Source organism: Octodon degus, unplaced genomic scaffold (genome assembly GCF_000260255.1).
Source record: "Octodon degus isolate 3935 unplaced genomic scaffold, OctDeg1.0 scaffold00043, whole genome shotgun sequence".
Lineage (NCBI taxonomy): Eukaryota > Metazoa > Chordata > Mammalia > Rodentia > Octodontidae > Octodon > Octodon degus.
Genome location: NW_004524619.1, coordinates 10,815,625 through 10,831,292, shown reverse-complemented (window position 1 = coordinate 10,831,292; position 15,668 = coordinate 10,815,625). Strand labels below are relative to the sequence as shown.

Here is a 15,668-nt window from a genome sequence, read left to right as displayed (position 1 = left end):
TGTGGTGCTGGGGGATTGAACCGCGGTCCCTGATGCTTTGCCAAGCTTGTTCTAAGTAGGTGCCTTAGACCACTGAGCCATCTCTCCAGCCCCAAGATTTTTTTTTAAAAAGCACAGTAGCCCATACCTGTGATTACGGCTATGAAGAAAGCTGAAGCAGCTGGATCACAAGTTTGAGGCCAGCCTGGGCAATTTAGCAAGACCCTATCTCAAAGCAGTGTACATGCCACATACCAATCTGCTATGAAGATCAACTTGAAACTGGACATGGTGGTGCATATCTATAACTTCAGGGTTCAGGCTGAGGCAGGAGGGTGGCCATGTGTTCAAGGCCAGCGTGGACTACAAAGTGAGACCCTGTCTCAAAAACAAAGGACAGGGGGCCTGGCCCTAGCTCAGTTCTTTAAGTGGCTGCTTCCACAAAGCTGTCAGCCTCAGGTAGTTGTAGTTCGATCCCCACAACCCTGCAGCCAGCCAAAAGTGCCCTGAAGGCATTCGAGGAGCAAAAAAAAAAAAAACAAAGGACAGATTTTTTTTTTTTAATGGTACTAGGAACCAAACTCTAAACCTTGCACTTACCAGGCAGTTGCTTGTGCCGCTGACCTATCGAAAGGCCACAACACACTGATCTGGTTGGCCAGGCTAGCATGGGTCTGCAAACAACAGCTGCTTTCCTTTCACACCCTTACTGGAGACTCTCCGAGCACATGGGCCTGGGGAGCCACCGGGCAAACAGTAGCTTCAGCCGAGTGGGGCATCAGGGGCCTCCTGCTGTGTGGCATCAGAGGGAAGCCACTGGGGCAGCTGCTGGGTACAGGCCAGCTCAGGGCAAGCAGGTATGAATTATGTAGGGGTCAGGAAGGGTGCAGGCTGGGCTGGTGGGGCCATACACATCCCCCTCAGCTAGAAATCTGAGGCAAGAGCAAGACACCAGTCTGGGTTTCCTGAAACCCCAGAACCTCAGAATGAAAGTGGTGAGCTCTGCATATGGGAGAAGCTCATATATTTGCATCTGAATGTACCTCAGCATCTCTGCTAGAGAGTAGGCAGGTGGTTCACAATGGGCCAGGCTTCCAGATGGTAATGCCGGGCCATCCTGGGCCCGGAAGCCCTGAGCAGGGGCCCAGGCCATCCACGCAGGGGTCAGTCGCCAGAGCCTTCCCTTCCGCCTGCAGGCTGCTGATACGCAGGAGGAAATCCTGGCAGGTTCCTGTGGGGGTGAGTGGGGGCAGCTTTTAAAGCGACTGCCCGCCCCGTCCTGCCCGCCCCGTCCTGCGCCTGGATCTCGGAGTTCACTCCTCAGTGGCGCTTCTGTCCTGGACAGCAGGCGGCCAGCCATGGCAGAGCCCAGGGGCCGCCTCCTGCTCTGCCTCCTAGCCTTCTGGCTGTCAGGCTCCAGCTTCATCTGGGGACAGAAGGTGAGTGAGCCTGCACTGGAGGGTGGGAGTGGGAAGGGACTGAACGAAGGCAGATGGGGTGTGGGCCTGGGGGTCCAAGGAACCCCCAGCGCCTACCTGAGCTTGCAGACCCAGGTCACGAGGCCAGGGTGGCCTCGCGCAAGCTGAAGATTGTCATTGAGGTGCAGGTAGGGGTGAGCCTGCCACCTCTAGCCATGCTTAGCTCAGCCAGCCATGTAGTATGAGCAGCTGTTCCTGGCTCCCTAGTCCCGTGAGGGAGGGACACAGAACCAGGTCTGTCTGCCTGGCCTCATCGGGAGGTCCAGGAACACTCAAGTGGGCTCTGGCTACATCTAGGGAGGGGACGGGTCCACCTTCAATGCCGCTGGGTACAGATAGCTAGGGATGAAAATTTCCCGCCTCCATGCTGCGGCTGACCAGGCTAGGGCCACACTTGCATCCTCACAGCCGTGGGGCAGTCTTGTTCTTCCAGTGAGGCAGCTGAGTCCTGCCAAGGACGTGGGGCCACCCATTCCCACCCATGCGCCTGCCCCAGGCCTTCTGCTTTGGGCCCCCACACGGGCAGGTGCTCTGATGCAGGAGCCAGCATTCAGCTCCCCTAGGTAGGGACCTAGCCCTTGCTCCAGCTTTGGGAGGACCCTTGCACCCCAGTGTGGAGACAGAATATCCTCGTGGGGTGCTGCCCCTGAGCAAGGTCCTGTGAGATGGTGATTGAGACTGGGAGTGGTGGCACACGCCAGTAATCCCAGCACCTGAGAGGCTGTAAACAGGATAATCACTGTAAGTCCGATCTATGCAGTGAGACCCTGTACTCCCTGAACACCCTGTCCTAAAAAAAAAAAAAAAGTTAATTGTCATACCTGAGTTCAATCCCTGGTACAAAAAAAAATAAATTGTCCTAAACAGACTAATAGCCGAACTACTAGCAGAAAAGAAAAATAAATAAATTATATATATATATATATATATATATATATATATATATATATATGATCACATCACCACATCACATGAGACAGGCCAGGGATATAGCTTAGCAGCATAAGCGCCTGCCTGGTAGAGTCAAGGTCCTGAGTTTAATCCCCAGTAGCACCAAAGGAAAAAAAAAAAAGACAATTACACTAAATCAAGGTTCACTTTTAGATACAGTGGCCATATTGGATTATAATAACATTTTGTCTTTTTTGTATTGCCTTTTTGCTCCTTATATATTATATTACTTATACAAGAAAAACCAAAGAAAAAGAAAAAAAAGGAATTGCTTAATTTACCGCCCCACAAAAAGAAAGAAAAACCATGTAGGGGCCGGGGAGATGGCTTAGTAGAATAAGCGCTTCCCTGACAAGCACAAGGGCTGGAGTTCAATCCCTGGTTCTGAGGGGGAAAAAAAAATTAATTAAAAAAATAAAATAAAAATTATGGTCTCAAGTTCCACCCATTTTCCCACAAAGGACTCAAGTCTGTCCTCCTTGTGGCACGGTGGTAGTCCGTTCCGTATAAATACACACTTCCTTAGCTGTGCATCCACTGATGGGCATCTAAGCTGCTTCTGAGATGTCACTATTATGAGCTGTTCTGTAAATGGGTGGATAGGGATCAGCGTAATATGATGTCTGTAACTCATTCAGGAAGATGCCTAAAAGGGACTATCTGGGTTGAATGGAATTTCTAGTTTTAGGTTTTTTTCTTTTCTAGCTTTAGGTTTTGAGTAATGTCCATAGTGTCTGTACGAGTTTACACTCCCACAAGCTAAGGAGAACACCCGCTGCACCATAGTCTAGCAAAGGAGACTGAATCAGTCAGGTGTTTGAGTCTTTTCCTTTTTTTTTTTTTTTTTTTTTTTTTGCAGAACCGGGGAATGAACTCAGGCCCTTGAGCTTGCCAGGCAAGCGTTTATTCTACTGAGCCATCTCCCCAGCCCCGAGTCTTTTCCTTTTAAGGGTGTTCAGGGTTTTACTACTAGATCAGACTCATAGTGATCTGCCTGTTTACAGCCTCCAAGACCTGGGATTACAGGTGTGTGCCACCACGCCCAGTCTCAATTGCTGTCTCAGTGCAGCAGGCCCCAGGGTCGAACCCTCGGCTCCTGTGCCTGCTTGCAGGTGCTTTATTCCACTGAGCTATTTGGCAGGCCCTGAGTCTTTTCCTTGTGAGAGACCTATAGCTCCCACACCTCTATGTCCATTCTGGGGCTGGGGCTCCACCTCCCAAGGCCAGGGAAAAGAAGGCCTGGGGGCCCTTGTGGATGATAGGGGTGTAGCAATGCTGGCTTTATCTCACCTTCAGCCTCTCCTCAGCCCTCCTGGTACCCAGGGTAGCACATGAACCTTGGGGACTGTTAGGACCAGTGCCTCCAAGGGTTTGAAAGAACATCCCCTGGGTCACAGAGCAGAGGCAGGGCAAGCTTCCTGTGCAGGGTCTTGGCAGCTGTCCACCCCAAGCCTCCTATCCAGATCCTACTTGTGCTGGACACATGCCTGTGGTCTTCATCTAGGTTCACAGAGAGAGGGGCTGTGGCTAGGACCCGGCCCTGGCCTTTCCTGCTTTGACCCAGAGTAAGGGAAGCGGTTTGAGGTGCCCTTCCTCTTGGAGGGGAGTCTCATTCTGGGCTGTCAGCCCAGGAAGTCTTTAGAGGCCTGGTCCCAGTTAGGGACATTTCTTCTACCTTCTCCTCAACACACTATTTTGTGTCTCCTCAGCGTTCCCTGCAGAATGTCTGTGGGAAACAGGTATTGTAAACTCAGCTCTGAACTGGGGGTGGGAGGGTGGGGGGAGACGCATGGTGGCTCAGGCTGGGAAGGGTCCTGAGGTGCCCAGGAAGAAGGGGATCTGATTCAGACCTTGGGCTGTGCTCCAGCCGTGCTCCACCTGGCAACACCAACAGGACTGCGGGCTCCGGCCATTGCCGCTGCTGCCCGGTGACTGGGTGGACAGGGCCTGAGCGCCAGCCGTGGGTGTGGCCCCTAGAGAGCTGGCTTATCCATCCATCACAGCTTCACACATGCTGACCGAGCTCCTGCTTCCTGCCTGGCCCCTGGCCCCAAAAGACCAGTGCTGTCCTCTCCATCCTGAGCCAGGCCTCACCAGGCCTGACAAGAGTCTCCTCTAGTGCTGGTCCCCAGACAAAGCAGCCTGCCCCTCCACCCCAGGTGGCTTTGAGGGAACCCACGCAGACTGCCCCGAGCCTGCAGCTGCTTGACCCTCTAGTTACTCAACTCCCTTGTAGCCTGCTGGCTCACCAAAGATGAGACCACACACAAAAAAAAGATGAGACCACAATAATCCAGCCCCGCAGCCAGCCTCTAAGGCTGCTCTCAGCAACTTCCCTCTTGTAGACCACAGAAGCACGGGCGGAAAAGGCCAAATCACAGCCATCCGCGGAGAGGCCCTGGCCCATGCTCACAGAGGAGCGTGCTGGGGAAACTGTTTTTCTTTTTTGCTTGCTTTGAGGAGCCACACATCTGTAATTTGTTCCAAGAAGGATATTCTGGGCTCACTCCTTTTGGACCACAGCATGCTCAGCATTTTCAAGACGGGTACATCTCAGCCTGTCTAAGCCATGTTCCAGCCCTCAACTGCCCCACCCACCAAAACACACCATTCTTCTGCCCCCTACTCTCACAGCCAGGCATTTAGGTTCTCGCGGGAGCCCTATTAGGTCTTCCAAAAGTGGTGGCAAGCCAGTTAATGGGCCTGCAGGACCAGGCAAGACCAAGCCACGTTTCCCACCCCCCAAACTCATCCTTGCTGTCCCTGCCTCGGCTCCTGCAGAGGACGAGGGAACTGTTTTCACCTGCCCCATCTCACCCTGCTCCCGTGGTTATAGTTTCAAGCACAAACCAAGTTCTGGGCCTGCCCAGATGTATGAGGGCACTTCCAGCCTGGCCACCAGCCCTTGCCAGCTGCCCCCCAGACCACCGTCTGTTACGCATGGGCACATGCTCCTCTGCCCCTGACTGGCTCTCGTGCAGCCTTGAGGTCCTGAGTCATTGTCACCTGCTCCAAGACGCTGCCCAGTCTTCCCAGTCCCTTTAGCAGCTGGTGCTGCTGTTGTCCTGTGGGCCCTGGGTCCCTGCCTGTCAGGGCTCAGTGCAGACATAGGTCAGACCCGCTGCATACTACTATCCTCACACCAGCCCACCTCTTGGGTTTGCAGCTCTTTGTCTCCGGACTGAGTGGAGAGGCATTATGCTGGGAGTGTAAATTCCAGTCCCTGATTCCTAACCCTGCTCTGGAGTGACTTTGGGCAAAGGCCACCAGCCTAGGCTACAGTTTCTTCACCTGAAGTGGGCTGAGGTACAACAACATAGAAAAGGTTTTCCTTCTGTCAGAAGGCGTAGACTCAGGGTTCTGGGCTGTGGACACCAGGCTGTGCTGTGGCATTAACTGCCCGACAAGGACGTGTTTCAGGGCTGGAAATTCCTCATCTTTGCATTCCTCTGAGCAGGTGGGCACCTGAGGCCTGGGAAGGTGCAAGGCCTGCCTCAGGGCAGAGGTGAGTCTGAACGTGGGCCTGGGCCCCTCACCCATGTCCCACCTGTGATGCAGGTGCGGTCCAAGCACTGCGATGTGAAGACCAAGTTCATCACTCACACACCCTGTACCTCGTGCGCTGTCAAGAAGTGGATGTGTCCTTCAGGCTGGCTTCTTCAGCGTTTCCCAGAGAAGAAATCCCAGAACTGCCGGTATGGACCCCCACCCATCCTAGCCTGCTTCCAAAAACATCTAGTGTGGTGGCAGGGACAGGCCCTCAGGATGGGGGAAAGGACTCGCCCACAAATTTCTGTGTCCTCCAGGGAGGTAAGGAGCAGACATTGTTTTCTGAGCATCTATTATGTGCCAGGCCCTGTGCTCAGCTCTAGGCCAGGGAGAAAGTAGAGGTGGTGTGAGAGCCAGGAACCAGGGTTGGGAAGTGGAGTGGGGCTTGCAGGTGATTGCTGTTTTCCTCTCTGTACCCTCTGTCACCAGCTACGAGGTGCACCTAGGGGACTCGCTGTTGTCCATGAGTGGCTGCAGCATGGAGTGCTGGAAGGATGTGGTGCAGAAGGCCTGTTGCCCTGGCTACTGGGGCTCCCAGTGCTATGGTACGAGGGGTCTGCCTGGTTCTGCCCACACCTGCCCTGAGTCAGCTCTGGGTTCCCACCTATAGGAGCTTCCTGTGTCCTTCCACCTTGTTCATTCAAAGACCACTTTTTAAAAGCCTGCCTGGCTCAGCCTTGCAGCCCTGGGTGCCCGGACTGGGGTAGGGGGAGGGCTGCTGGGGCAGGGGCAAATGGAGAGTTTGAGGCCAGAGCTGAGTTCTTGGGATCCACAGAGTGCCCCGGGGGTGCTGAGGCCCCATGCAATGGCCATGGGACCTGCTTGGATGGCATGGCTGGGAACGGGACCTGTGTGTGCCAGGTAAGGCCCGGGCAAGGTTGGGGTAGGGGCGCTTGGAGAGGCAACACTGACTTGGTGTATCCCTCAGGAGAACTTCAGTGGCTCAGCCTGCCAGGAATGCCGAGACCCCCGCCGGTTTGGAGCCAACTGCCAGATGGGTGAGGCTGCCAGTCTACCCCTGCCTCCCCTGCCCCCAACATCAGCCCACACTTCCCCTTCAGGGAAGAGGCCTGGCTTCCTTAAGCCCACACTCCGGGCCTTGCTATTCTTAGAGGCCCCCTTCAGGAAGCTCTCCTGGAATCCCAGGCTGGGTCCAGTGCCTCCTCAGCACCCTCTCCTGCAGTCCTGCAGCACAGCTCTGAACTCTCGGGTTGTACCTGTAGAACCGAGTTCTCCATGGGGGTGGGGGGGCAGGAAGCCCACATCCCTGCGTGTGGCTTGGTGCAGCTGGAGTCTCACCTACCCCTGTGCCCCTTCCAGAGTGCAGTTGTGTGCATGGCGTGTGCAGCAGTGGACCACGGGGGGATGGAAGCTGCCTGTGCTTTGCTGGGTACACTGGACCCCGCTGCAACCAAGGTGAGCACACAGCTGGGGCAGCCTGGGACAGCGGGTTCTCTGGCCAGGAAGGGGTTGGGGGTGGGGGATGGGGTGACTGCAGAAGGACAGGCCTGTGCTCAGCCTCACAGGGACAGGGCTGTCTTCTGGGACTGCCACTGTCTGAAGACTCAGAGAAGGTGGTGCCCTGCTCAGAACTGCACAGTTAAGGGGGCAGATGATCATGGCTGCTACGCCGCATCTCAGCCCCAGACTCTCGCAATGTTGTTTTCTCCCTCCGTAGAGCTGCCTGCCTGCCAGGCCCTGAAATGTCCCCCAAACTCTCAGTGCTCCCCAGAGGCTCTTGCCTGTAGGTGCCTGCCTGGCTACACCCTGCAGGACAGCAGATGCCTAGGTGAGCCTATAACCCAGCTCATGGGGGGACAGGGAAGGCACCCTTAAACCTCAGCCAATGTGATCCGGGTGATTATGGAGGGATAAGGGTCCAGTCCTCAAGGCCTAGGTCACCCCATGTGGTGGAAGCTGTGAAGGAGATGGGGCCCCTGGGTGCTCCACTCACGTGAGCGCTCTCTGCCCTGGCAGCTCCTGACCCCTGCCAGTCGTCACCCTGTTCCCCGATCGCCCGCTGCTCAGTGAGTCATGAGGGACAGGCTGAGTGTCACTGCCCTGAGAACTATCATGGTGATGGGAAGGTGTGTCTGCCCTGGGACCCATGCACCACCAACTTTGGTGGCTGCCCCCGCAACTCTACCACGTGCTTGTACCAGAGGCCAGGCAAGGTGAGCCAGGGCCCTGGAGGAGAGGGTGCCCCACAGCCTTCCCACCCACTCCAGTTGTGGGACCCTGGGCAAGGAACAGGCCCTTGGAGAGCCACAGCCACCCTGTTTGATGGGGAGAGATGGGAGAGGAGGACAGTCCCACTCTGGGAGGGCAGTTATGGGGGAATGGGATGCATGCCAATAGTTCTCCCAGATTGTCACAGATGGGGGCAATGTCCCCTCCTGCCCCTGCAATTTGTTTTGTTTTGTTTTTTCTTTTTGTTATTTTTTTTCCATAATTTTATTGAGAAATAAATAGCAATGAGACAGTTTCAAATCAAATTGGTAGGACAGTTTCAATAATTAACACGTTGCATACTGCCTTCCTAGTGGTTATTTGTTGTACAAGATGCAGACATGATATCCTATTTACAAACACTATTAGGTCAAATCCCTCTATTCCTTGAATTAAGAGAATGTAGCTATATATCTATCCTAACCATTTTGAATACACAGATACAAAATGGTCATTCATCTATATCCCCTTTTTTGTTTAGTTCCATCATTTATATATATATATATATATATATATATATATATATATATATATTTTTTTTTTTTTTTTTTTTTTTTTAAACTGGGGATTGAACTCATGCCCTTGTGCTTGCCAGAGAAGTGCTTATTGCACTGAGCCATCTCCCCGGCCCCCCATCATTTAAATATTATAGGTGTGTGAACTCAACAAAATATTCCAAAATAATCCAGTAGTCCATAATAGTATTGGGTCTTCCACTTGACTGGCAGTGTCAAAAGTTGTTGACCCGAGTCCCCTATACCCCTGAAATTTGTACAGGCTATTTGCTCGTGTCAACCAGGCCTGGTCAGTATCAACCGCAATGCCTCCGCGGGCTGCATTGCCTACTGCTTCTCCCACTCCTGCGACAAGTCAGCCACTTGCCAAGTGACTCCCGAAGGGAGGACCAGGTGGGCAGAGGAAGCTCAGGGGACACATGGGAGTGGAGCAGAGAGGATGGGTTGGGCAACATACACACTTGGTCCAGGGGCCTTGCAGGGATAGGTGGGTAAGGGTCAGGAGAGGGGACTGGCCCCATGCCTGCGCTGACCCATCGTTCTGGGGCTGCCAGGTGTCTGTGCAAGAAGGGTGAGGTAGGGGATGGGCGTGCCTGCTACGGACACCTGCTTCATGAAGTGCAGAAGGCCAATGAGATAGGCACGCTGTTCCAGCGGCTGAGGACTGCCATCACCATGCTGGGTGAGAGGGGCTCCAGCCTGCCCATGACCTTGCGCTAAGGAGGGTGGGCTGTACCCTGCAGAGATTCCAGTTTCTCTGCCTGAGAGCTTAGCTGCAAAGGATGAGCCATTGAAGGGTGCATGTGGAATGGGGATCTGGGCCCAGCCCCGATGCCACTTTCCTCCACCTGTACCCAATGCCCCAGCCTAGGATGGATGCCTGAGATCTCCCCAGACCCACTCCCTTCCCCCCAGGCTCTCCCAAGTCTGTTCTAACACTCTTTCCCCCTGCCACCCAGAGCAGGGCTGCCCGGAGATCCTCACCACCTCAGGCCCGTTCACCGTCCTGGTGTCCTCTACCTCCACATCCTCCAGCTCCTCCCAGAGCATGAACGTGAGCCCCTTCCCACCTCCCCCGACAGGACCCCAAGAGAGTCTCTCCTCCTGACTGGAGGGCCTGAGCCAGGGAGGTCCTTGTCCCCATTGTGCTGAGGCGGGCAGTGCTGGGGCGGGCGGTGCTGGGGCAGGTGGGGCAGGCCCCGGCTCATGCAGCCCTCTGTGCCTGTGGTGGGCAGGTGTCACTCTTCCAGCAGCTCTGCAGACAGCATATCATTGCGGGCCAGCACATCCTGGAGGACGGGGGGACCCCGAGGACATACACATGGTGGACACTGGCCGGCCAGGAGATAACTGTCACCTTCAGCCGCTTGGTAAGGCGGGGCCTGCAGCCTGGGAAATGTAGGCATCACAGGTAGAGGATGCAACCCAGGCAAAGGGCAATGGTGGGAAGGAAATGTGGCACAGGGACCTGGCCTGTGGGGTCTGGAGTGATGGGCTGTTGTGTCTTCTCAGAGGTACACCTACAAGTACAAGGACCAGCCCCAGCAGACGTTCATAGTTCAGAAGGCCAACAACATCGCTTCCAATGGTGTCTTCCACGTGGTCACTTCCCTGAGGTGGCAGCTCCCACCTGCGCTCCCAGGGGACCCCAAGGTAAGCAGCGCATGTCTCTCCCCTCCCTACCCTGCCCTGCTGGCTGAGCTCTGAGGCCTGCAGCAACCTCACTCTGTCCCTGGAGCTCTCACAAGTGTCCCTTCCAACAGCAAACTGTTGCCCAGATCCTCGCCTCTAACGAGGTCTTCAGCCGGTTTGAAACCATTCTGGAGGTGAGCTGGCAGTGGGGTCCCTCCCATCAGGACTTCCAGGGCTAGGAGTCCTCATTGCCCTCTTCTGCCTCATGGTGCTCGGGTTCGGAGATAGCCTGGTCTTTGCCCACCTCCCATCGAGCGCCTGCTCTCCACAGCCCTGAGGTTCTGTGGTAGCATGGACCCACTGTCACCATCTTCCACTTGGTGGGAATTCCCAGTGGGCTGAAGGTGGCAGGACTCAATGGGCCTTGAGGCAGAGGCTGACCATGGGGTCCCCCGGCCTCCCCCTCACTGCTGCAGAACTGTGGGCTGCCCTCCATCCTGGATGGGCCTGGGCCCTTCACAGTCTTTGCTCCAAGCAACGAGGCTGTGGACAGCCTGCGAGACGGCCGTCTGATCTACCTCTTCACAGGAGTAAGCTCAGCATGAAGGAGGGCCTGCAGGGCTGGGGTGCCACAGCCTCTGCCAGCCCCAACAGGCCCTCCAGGAGCCAAATGCCCTTTCCCCTGCAGGGTCTCTCCAAGCTGCAGGAGCTGGTGAGGTACCACATCTACAGCCGTGGCCAGGTGAGAGGTGCTACTCCGGGAGGCCCTGACCCATGTTCCTGGGGCTGCCGTGGCTCTGGCTTCCCAGGCCCCTTCTCCTCCTCCCTCTCCCCTCCCATCTGGACACTGCTGCAGAGAGGAAATCCTGGGACCCAGGGGTGCTCTGTGTCACCTGGGCAAGGCGTGGCCAGTGCCCAGTCTTAGGGCACCCTTTCTTCAATCAGCTGACTGTTGACAAGCTCATTTCCAAGGGGCGGGTCCTCACCATGGCAAACCAGGCCCTGGCTGTGAATATCTCAGATGAGGTGAGATTCAAAGCCTCTAAAATAAAGGGGCCAATTGGGGGGCTGCAGATACCAGCTTGTCACCCAGCCTTTCTGACCCATCCTGTGGGGATCAGGACACAGTGTTGGCCCCCGGCAATGCAGGCACACATCAGCTCTCTCCTGGGGCCCATGGGTGGGAAGAGCTGAGTACGTGCAGGGATCCTCCCCACAGCCCAGGGAGGCCAGCCAAGGCCCACCAGCCTGGGGTGGCACAAGGGGTCTGTGCTGCAGGGACGCATCCTGCTGGGACCCGAGAGCACCCCTCTGCGGCGGGTGGACGTGCTGGCAGCCAACGGTGTCATCCACATGCTGGAGGGCATCCTGCTGCCCCCCACCATCCTGCCCATCCTGCCCAAGCACTGTGGCGAGAAGCAGCACAAGATTGTGACGGTGAGCCCCACAGCCCCTACGACCCTCCAAGCAGGGATCATCTTCTGAGGCCGAGGTGCAGTCTGAGCCCACATCCTTTTACCATGACAAGACCAGGACTGGGCTGTTCACAGAGAAGGAGGTGATTTTGACTCACAGTTCTGAAAGGCCCAGAGTGGCCCTGGCATCTGCTGAGAGTCTTATACACTACAGGGCCAGGGAGGGCCTAGCGGGGTGCCAGCCTCACCACAACTGGCTCTTGTGCAACTTGTGCCCTCTTGGGCCTCTATCAGTCCCTGTGTCAGGAAAACCCCCAGGAGACTGTCATTGCCTCCTCTCCAAACTGCTAATCTGGGCTGGGGAGATAGTTCAGTAGAATAAGTGCTTGCCTAGCAAGTGCAAGGACCTGAGTTCAATCCTCAGTTCTGCAAAAACAAACAAACAAACAAACAAACAAAAAACGAAACAACAACAACAAAACAAACAACAAACTGCTAATCTGAGGACCATGCACAGCATGAGTTCTAGCAGGTACCAAGTCGGTGGGTAGGTGACGGTGACACTGAGACCCAGGTGCCCACCCCCAGGGCCTGCTCAGTGCCGGAGGCCTGGCAGTCCCCTCACCACCCCGCTTCCCACCCCTCCATCCCTCCCCTGCCTCCTTGCTCCTTTTCCTTTTCACCTTCCTCCTTCCCTCAGCTTGGGACCCCTGCCTAGATGTCCATGGCTGACCCCGTACCCTCCTTCTTCCCCTGCCTGCCCTGTCCAGGGCTCCTGTGTGGACTGTCATGTCCTGAACACCAGCGTGTGCCCCCCAAACAGTGTGAAGCTGGTGAGTATCCCTCAGCCCAGCCTCCAGGGCCCCCTGACTCCCCACTGCTGGCTGTGCCCCAGCTCACAGTGGGGAGCAGGGAATGGGTGGCCAGGCCACAGGCCAGATTTGCAAGCCTGTGCTTCCCAGAGGCTCTGAGGTGAGTGTCAGAGCCAGGGCTGCCTCACAGGAGGGCTGGCCCAAGGCCTCACTCCTGACGGGCTCCGCATGGCCTGCCCCAGGACATCTTCCCCAAGGAGTGCATCTACACCCCCAACTCTGTCGGGGTCAACCTGTTGAAGAAGGGCTGTGCATACTACTGCAACCAGACCATCACGGTGAGCCCAGGGGAGCGTGTTTGTGTCCCAGGGAGCCAGGGGCGCACGTCTTTCCTGGGGCCGCTGGGCAGGGCCGGGTAGGCTGCCCTCCTGAGAGCCAGACTGCACGTCAGAGGCAAAAAAAGGCACCATTGAGGGACTGCATCTACCCCCTTGCTCAGAATCAGACCTGGACCTACGCATACTCTGTCTCTTACAGAAATTTGGCTGTTGCAAAGGGTTTTTTGGGCCTGACTGTGCACAGTGTCCTGGGGGGTTCTCCAACCCCTGCTATGGCAAAGGCAATGTGAGTCCCCCTCCCCTTCTGGGCTGGCAGTGACTGGCTGTGGGTCAGGGCCAAGCCTGCCTCTCTCTGGTTTCGGGTTCTTCACATGTAGGCAATGCCAGTTGGGTCAAATTATTTCCATTATTTGAATTAGAAATAATCAAGCTGGTAGATTTTGTGTGTGTGTGTGTGTGTGTGTGTGTGTGTGTGTGTGCGCGCGGGGCTGGCTGGCGTGTGGTGCTGGGGGATTGAACCGCAGACCCTGTGCTTCGCTAAGCTTGTTCTAAGTAGGTGCTTTAGACCACTGAGCCATCTCACCAGCCCCAAGCTGGTAGATTGTTGTGTCTGTTTTCTAAGAGGCTACTGGGCAGCAGTGTTATGTATTCTTACTACTTTCTGACATCAGGGCCACTGTAGCATTAAGCGATGGGAGAAGTTAGTGCAGGCTAGCAGGAGTTAGGTGTCCCTAGGGAGTGCAGGGGCCAGGCACTGTTCAGGGGCTTGTTACTTAAGGGCCGCATGGGTGATTCTGAAGGTCGAGGTCCTGGCAAGCAGGAGCTCAGAGCCCCCAGGGGAGGGAGAGAGGGGACACTGTGGGACAGGATGGGGCGAGTCCCTTTCCCAGCTGACCCTGTATCCTGCCCACTTCCCAGTGCAGTGATGGGATCCAGGGCAGTGGGGCCTGCCACTGCTTCCCAGACTTCAAGGGCATTGCCTGCCATATCTGCTCCAACCCAAACAAGCATGGAGACCAGTGTCAGGAGGGTGAGTGCTCCTGCCCCAGCCCACCTCCCACACTTAGACAGAGGGCCCTGGGGCTCCCAAGAATGGAACAGAAGTACACGTTGTTTCCTTCATCTGTGTCAGCAAGAGAACTATAATTTAATCTAAAGCAAGTAGGATTTAGGTCAGACACATTGGAGAACTTCCCAAATAGGGGTATTAGGAGGACAGCAGCTAGCACAGGGCAATGAAGGCGAGAATGCCCCCCTTCACACTTCATCTGCTTGTCCACCAAGTCTGATTTTGTGACCCTGAAGTCAAATTTCTGCTGCTGCCCCATGCCCCAGCCCTCCACCTCCACCCTGCTAACCCAGTCTTGGCTCCCAATCAGCACTGCCTCCTGCCTCACTTGCTGTGCTCCCACCTTCTCTGTGTAGACTGTGGCTGTGTTCATGGACTGTGTGACAACCGCCCGGGCAGTGGGGGTGTGTGTCAGCAGGGCACATGTGCCCCTGGCTTCAGAGGCCGCTTCTGCAACGAGACTGTGAGGGACTGTGGCTCTGCGGGGCTGGCTCAGCTCTGCCACGTTCATGCCCGCTGCATCAGCCAGGATGGCGTCTCCAGGTGAGGGCTTGCTCTTCCTCTCAGTCCCATCAGCAACATCGTGCGTGGGTTTGCCCAGCATCCTGCATCCCTCTTCCACCCACCCTAGGTGTGTCTGCCTCGATGGCTTCGAGGGAGATGGCTCCTCCTGCACACGCCGCAACCCATGCTCACAGCCAGACCGCGGTGGCTGCTCAGAGAATGTCAGTTCCCTCAGCCCTTCCCTGAAGCTCCAAATCTGGGGCAGGAGGGGGCTCCCTGGGACCCTGCCCTTGGCCCTGCATCCCTGAGTCTTTTATCCATGGCTGTCACAGGCTGAGTGTGTCCCTGGGGACCAGGGGACCCACAGCTGCACATGCCACAAAGGCTGGAGTGGGGACGGCCGGGTCTGTGTGGCCATTGATGAATGTGGGCTGGACACTCACGGAGGCTGCCACGCCAACGCTACCTGCAGCTATGTGGGCCCCGGGCAGGTGAGTGACAGCAGAATGCAGGGGCCTCTATACCAGGGGACTCTCCCTCTCTACTCACTCACATCCACTCCAAGCTCAATCGCAGGGTCTGGAAGCTCAGGTACTGGCACCGGCTGTGCACTCTGGGATTGGGTTCTTGGGCTCTCGTGTTGTCAGGTTCCTGGCAGTACTTGCTCTTGACGCAAGGAGTGTGATAGGGACCAAAGTAGGAAGAGACCCATCCCCCTGGACCTGGAAATCTAGCTCTAGAACTCTGCAGCCTCAGATGCTAGTCACGGTTTCTTAGAACCTGGAGCCTTCTGCCTGAGGCATTATAGGCCTCAGGAACATGAATTCTGGCAGATGGCTGAGAATTTCCACTGAGCCAGTTATGAGGGCAGGCCTGGCTGTTTCAGAGTCAGCCTCCACATGGCTCAGGCTGGTGTGAGGACGCAAAGGGCTCAGGGTCCTCCCAGCTGCACAGTAGCTTTGGGACCCTAGCCCGTGGGGTCCTGGCAAGAACTTGTGTGGGCCTGAGGCCTGGAGTTCTGACCCTCATCAGGAGTCTTAAAATTCATAACTGTGGTTCTGAATGGAAAGGTTGGGATTTGCAAATGTGTGGACAAGCCTAAGGGCACTGCCACCTGGTGGGAGGGGCTAAAGAGCTACACAGGGTGGCAGGGGTGGAAATGGAGCCCACACTGCCGTCCCGGGGCTGGCCTCAAAG

The 15,668-nt window shown here is 55.9% G+C and overlaps 1 protein-coding gene across 6 annotated transcripts in view; it reads left to right on the top strand.

Annotated features, from left to right (window-relative positions):
• Positions 1-1,271: 1,271 nt before the first annotated feature.
• Stab1 (stabilin 1) overlaps positions 1,272-15,668 on the top strand; it is a 26,902-nt gene continuing 12,505 nt past the window's right edge. For 5 of the 6 annotated variants that reach the window (XR_002821191.1, XR_002821192.1, XM_023715764.1 and 2 more), the window contains exons 1-25: positions 1,272-1,418; positions 5,967-6,103; positions 6,387-6,502; positions 6,733-6,818; positions 6,886-6,955; positions 7,278-7,373; positions 7,636-7,746; positions 7,935-8,131; positions 8,964-9,094; positions 9,256-9,383; positions 9,661-9,755; positions 9,937-10,071; positions 10,214-10,354; positions 10,465-10,527; positions 10,810-10,923; positions 11,022-11,075; positions 11,279-11,359; positions 11,612-11,770; positions 12,519-12,581; positions 12,803-12,898; positions 13,098-13,184; positions 13,817-13,928; positions 14,324-14,510; positions 14,599-14,692; positions 14,804-14,962. Coding sequence is in view for 4 of the 6 variants with exons in the window: in XM_023715764.1 (XP_023571532.1) it covers positions 1,338-1,418; positions 5,967-6,103; positions 6,387-6,502; positions 6,733-6,818; positions 6,886-6,955; positions 7,278-7,373; positions 7,636-7,746; positions 7,935-8,131; positions 8,964-9,094; positions 9,256-9,383; positions 9,661-9,755; positions 9,937-10,071; positions 10,214-10,354; positions 10,465-10,527; positions 10,810-10,923; positions 11,022-11,075; positions 11,279-11,359; positions 11,612-11,770; positions 12,519-12,581; positions 12,803-12,898; positions 13,098-13,184; positions 13,817-13,928; positions 14,324-14,510; positions 14,599-14,692; positions 14,804-14,962 (2,793 nt within the window). In the remaining 2 variants the exon portion in view is untranslated. Of the gene's footprint in view, positions 1,419-5,638; positions 5,715-5,966; positions 6,104-6,386; positions 6,503-6,732; positions 6,819-6,885; positions 6,956-7,277; positions 7,374-7,635; positions 7,747-7,934; positions 8,132-8,963; positions 9,095-9,255; positions 9,384-9,660; positions 9,756-9,936; positions 10,072-10,213; positions 10,355-10,464; positions 10,528-10,809; positions 10,924-11,021; positions 11,076-11,278; positions 11,360-11,611; positions 11,771-12,518; positions 12,582-12,802; positions 12,899-13,097; positions 13,185-13,816; positions 13,929-14,323; positions 14,511-14,598; positions 14,693-14,803; positions 14,963-15,668 lie in introns of those variants that run through there. The other variant, XM_023715763.1, reaches the window with a different exon arrangement.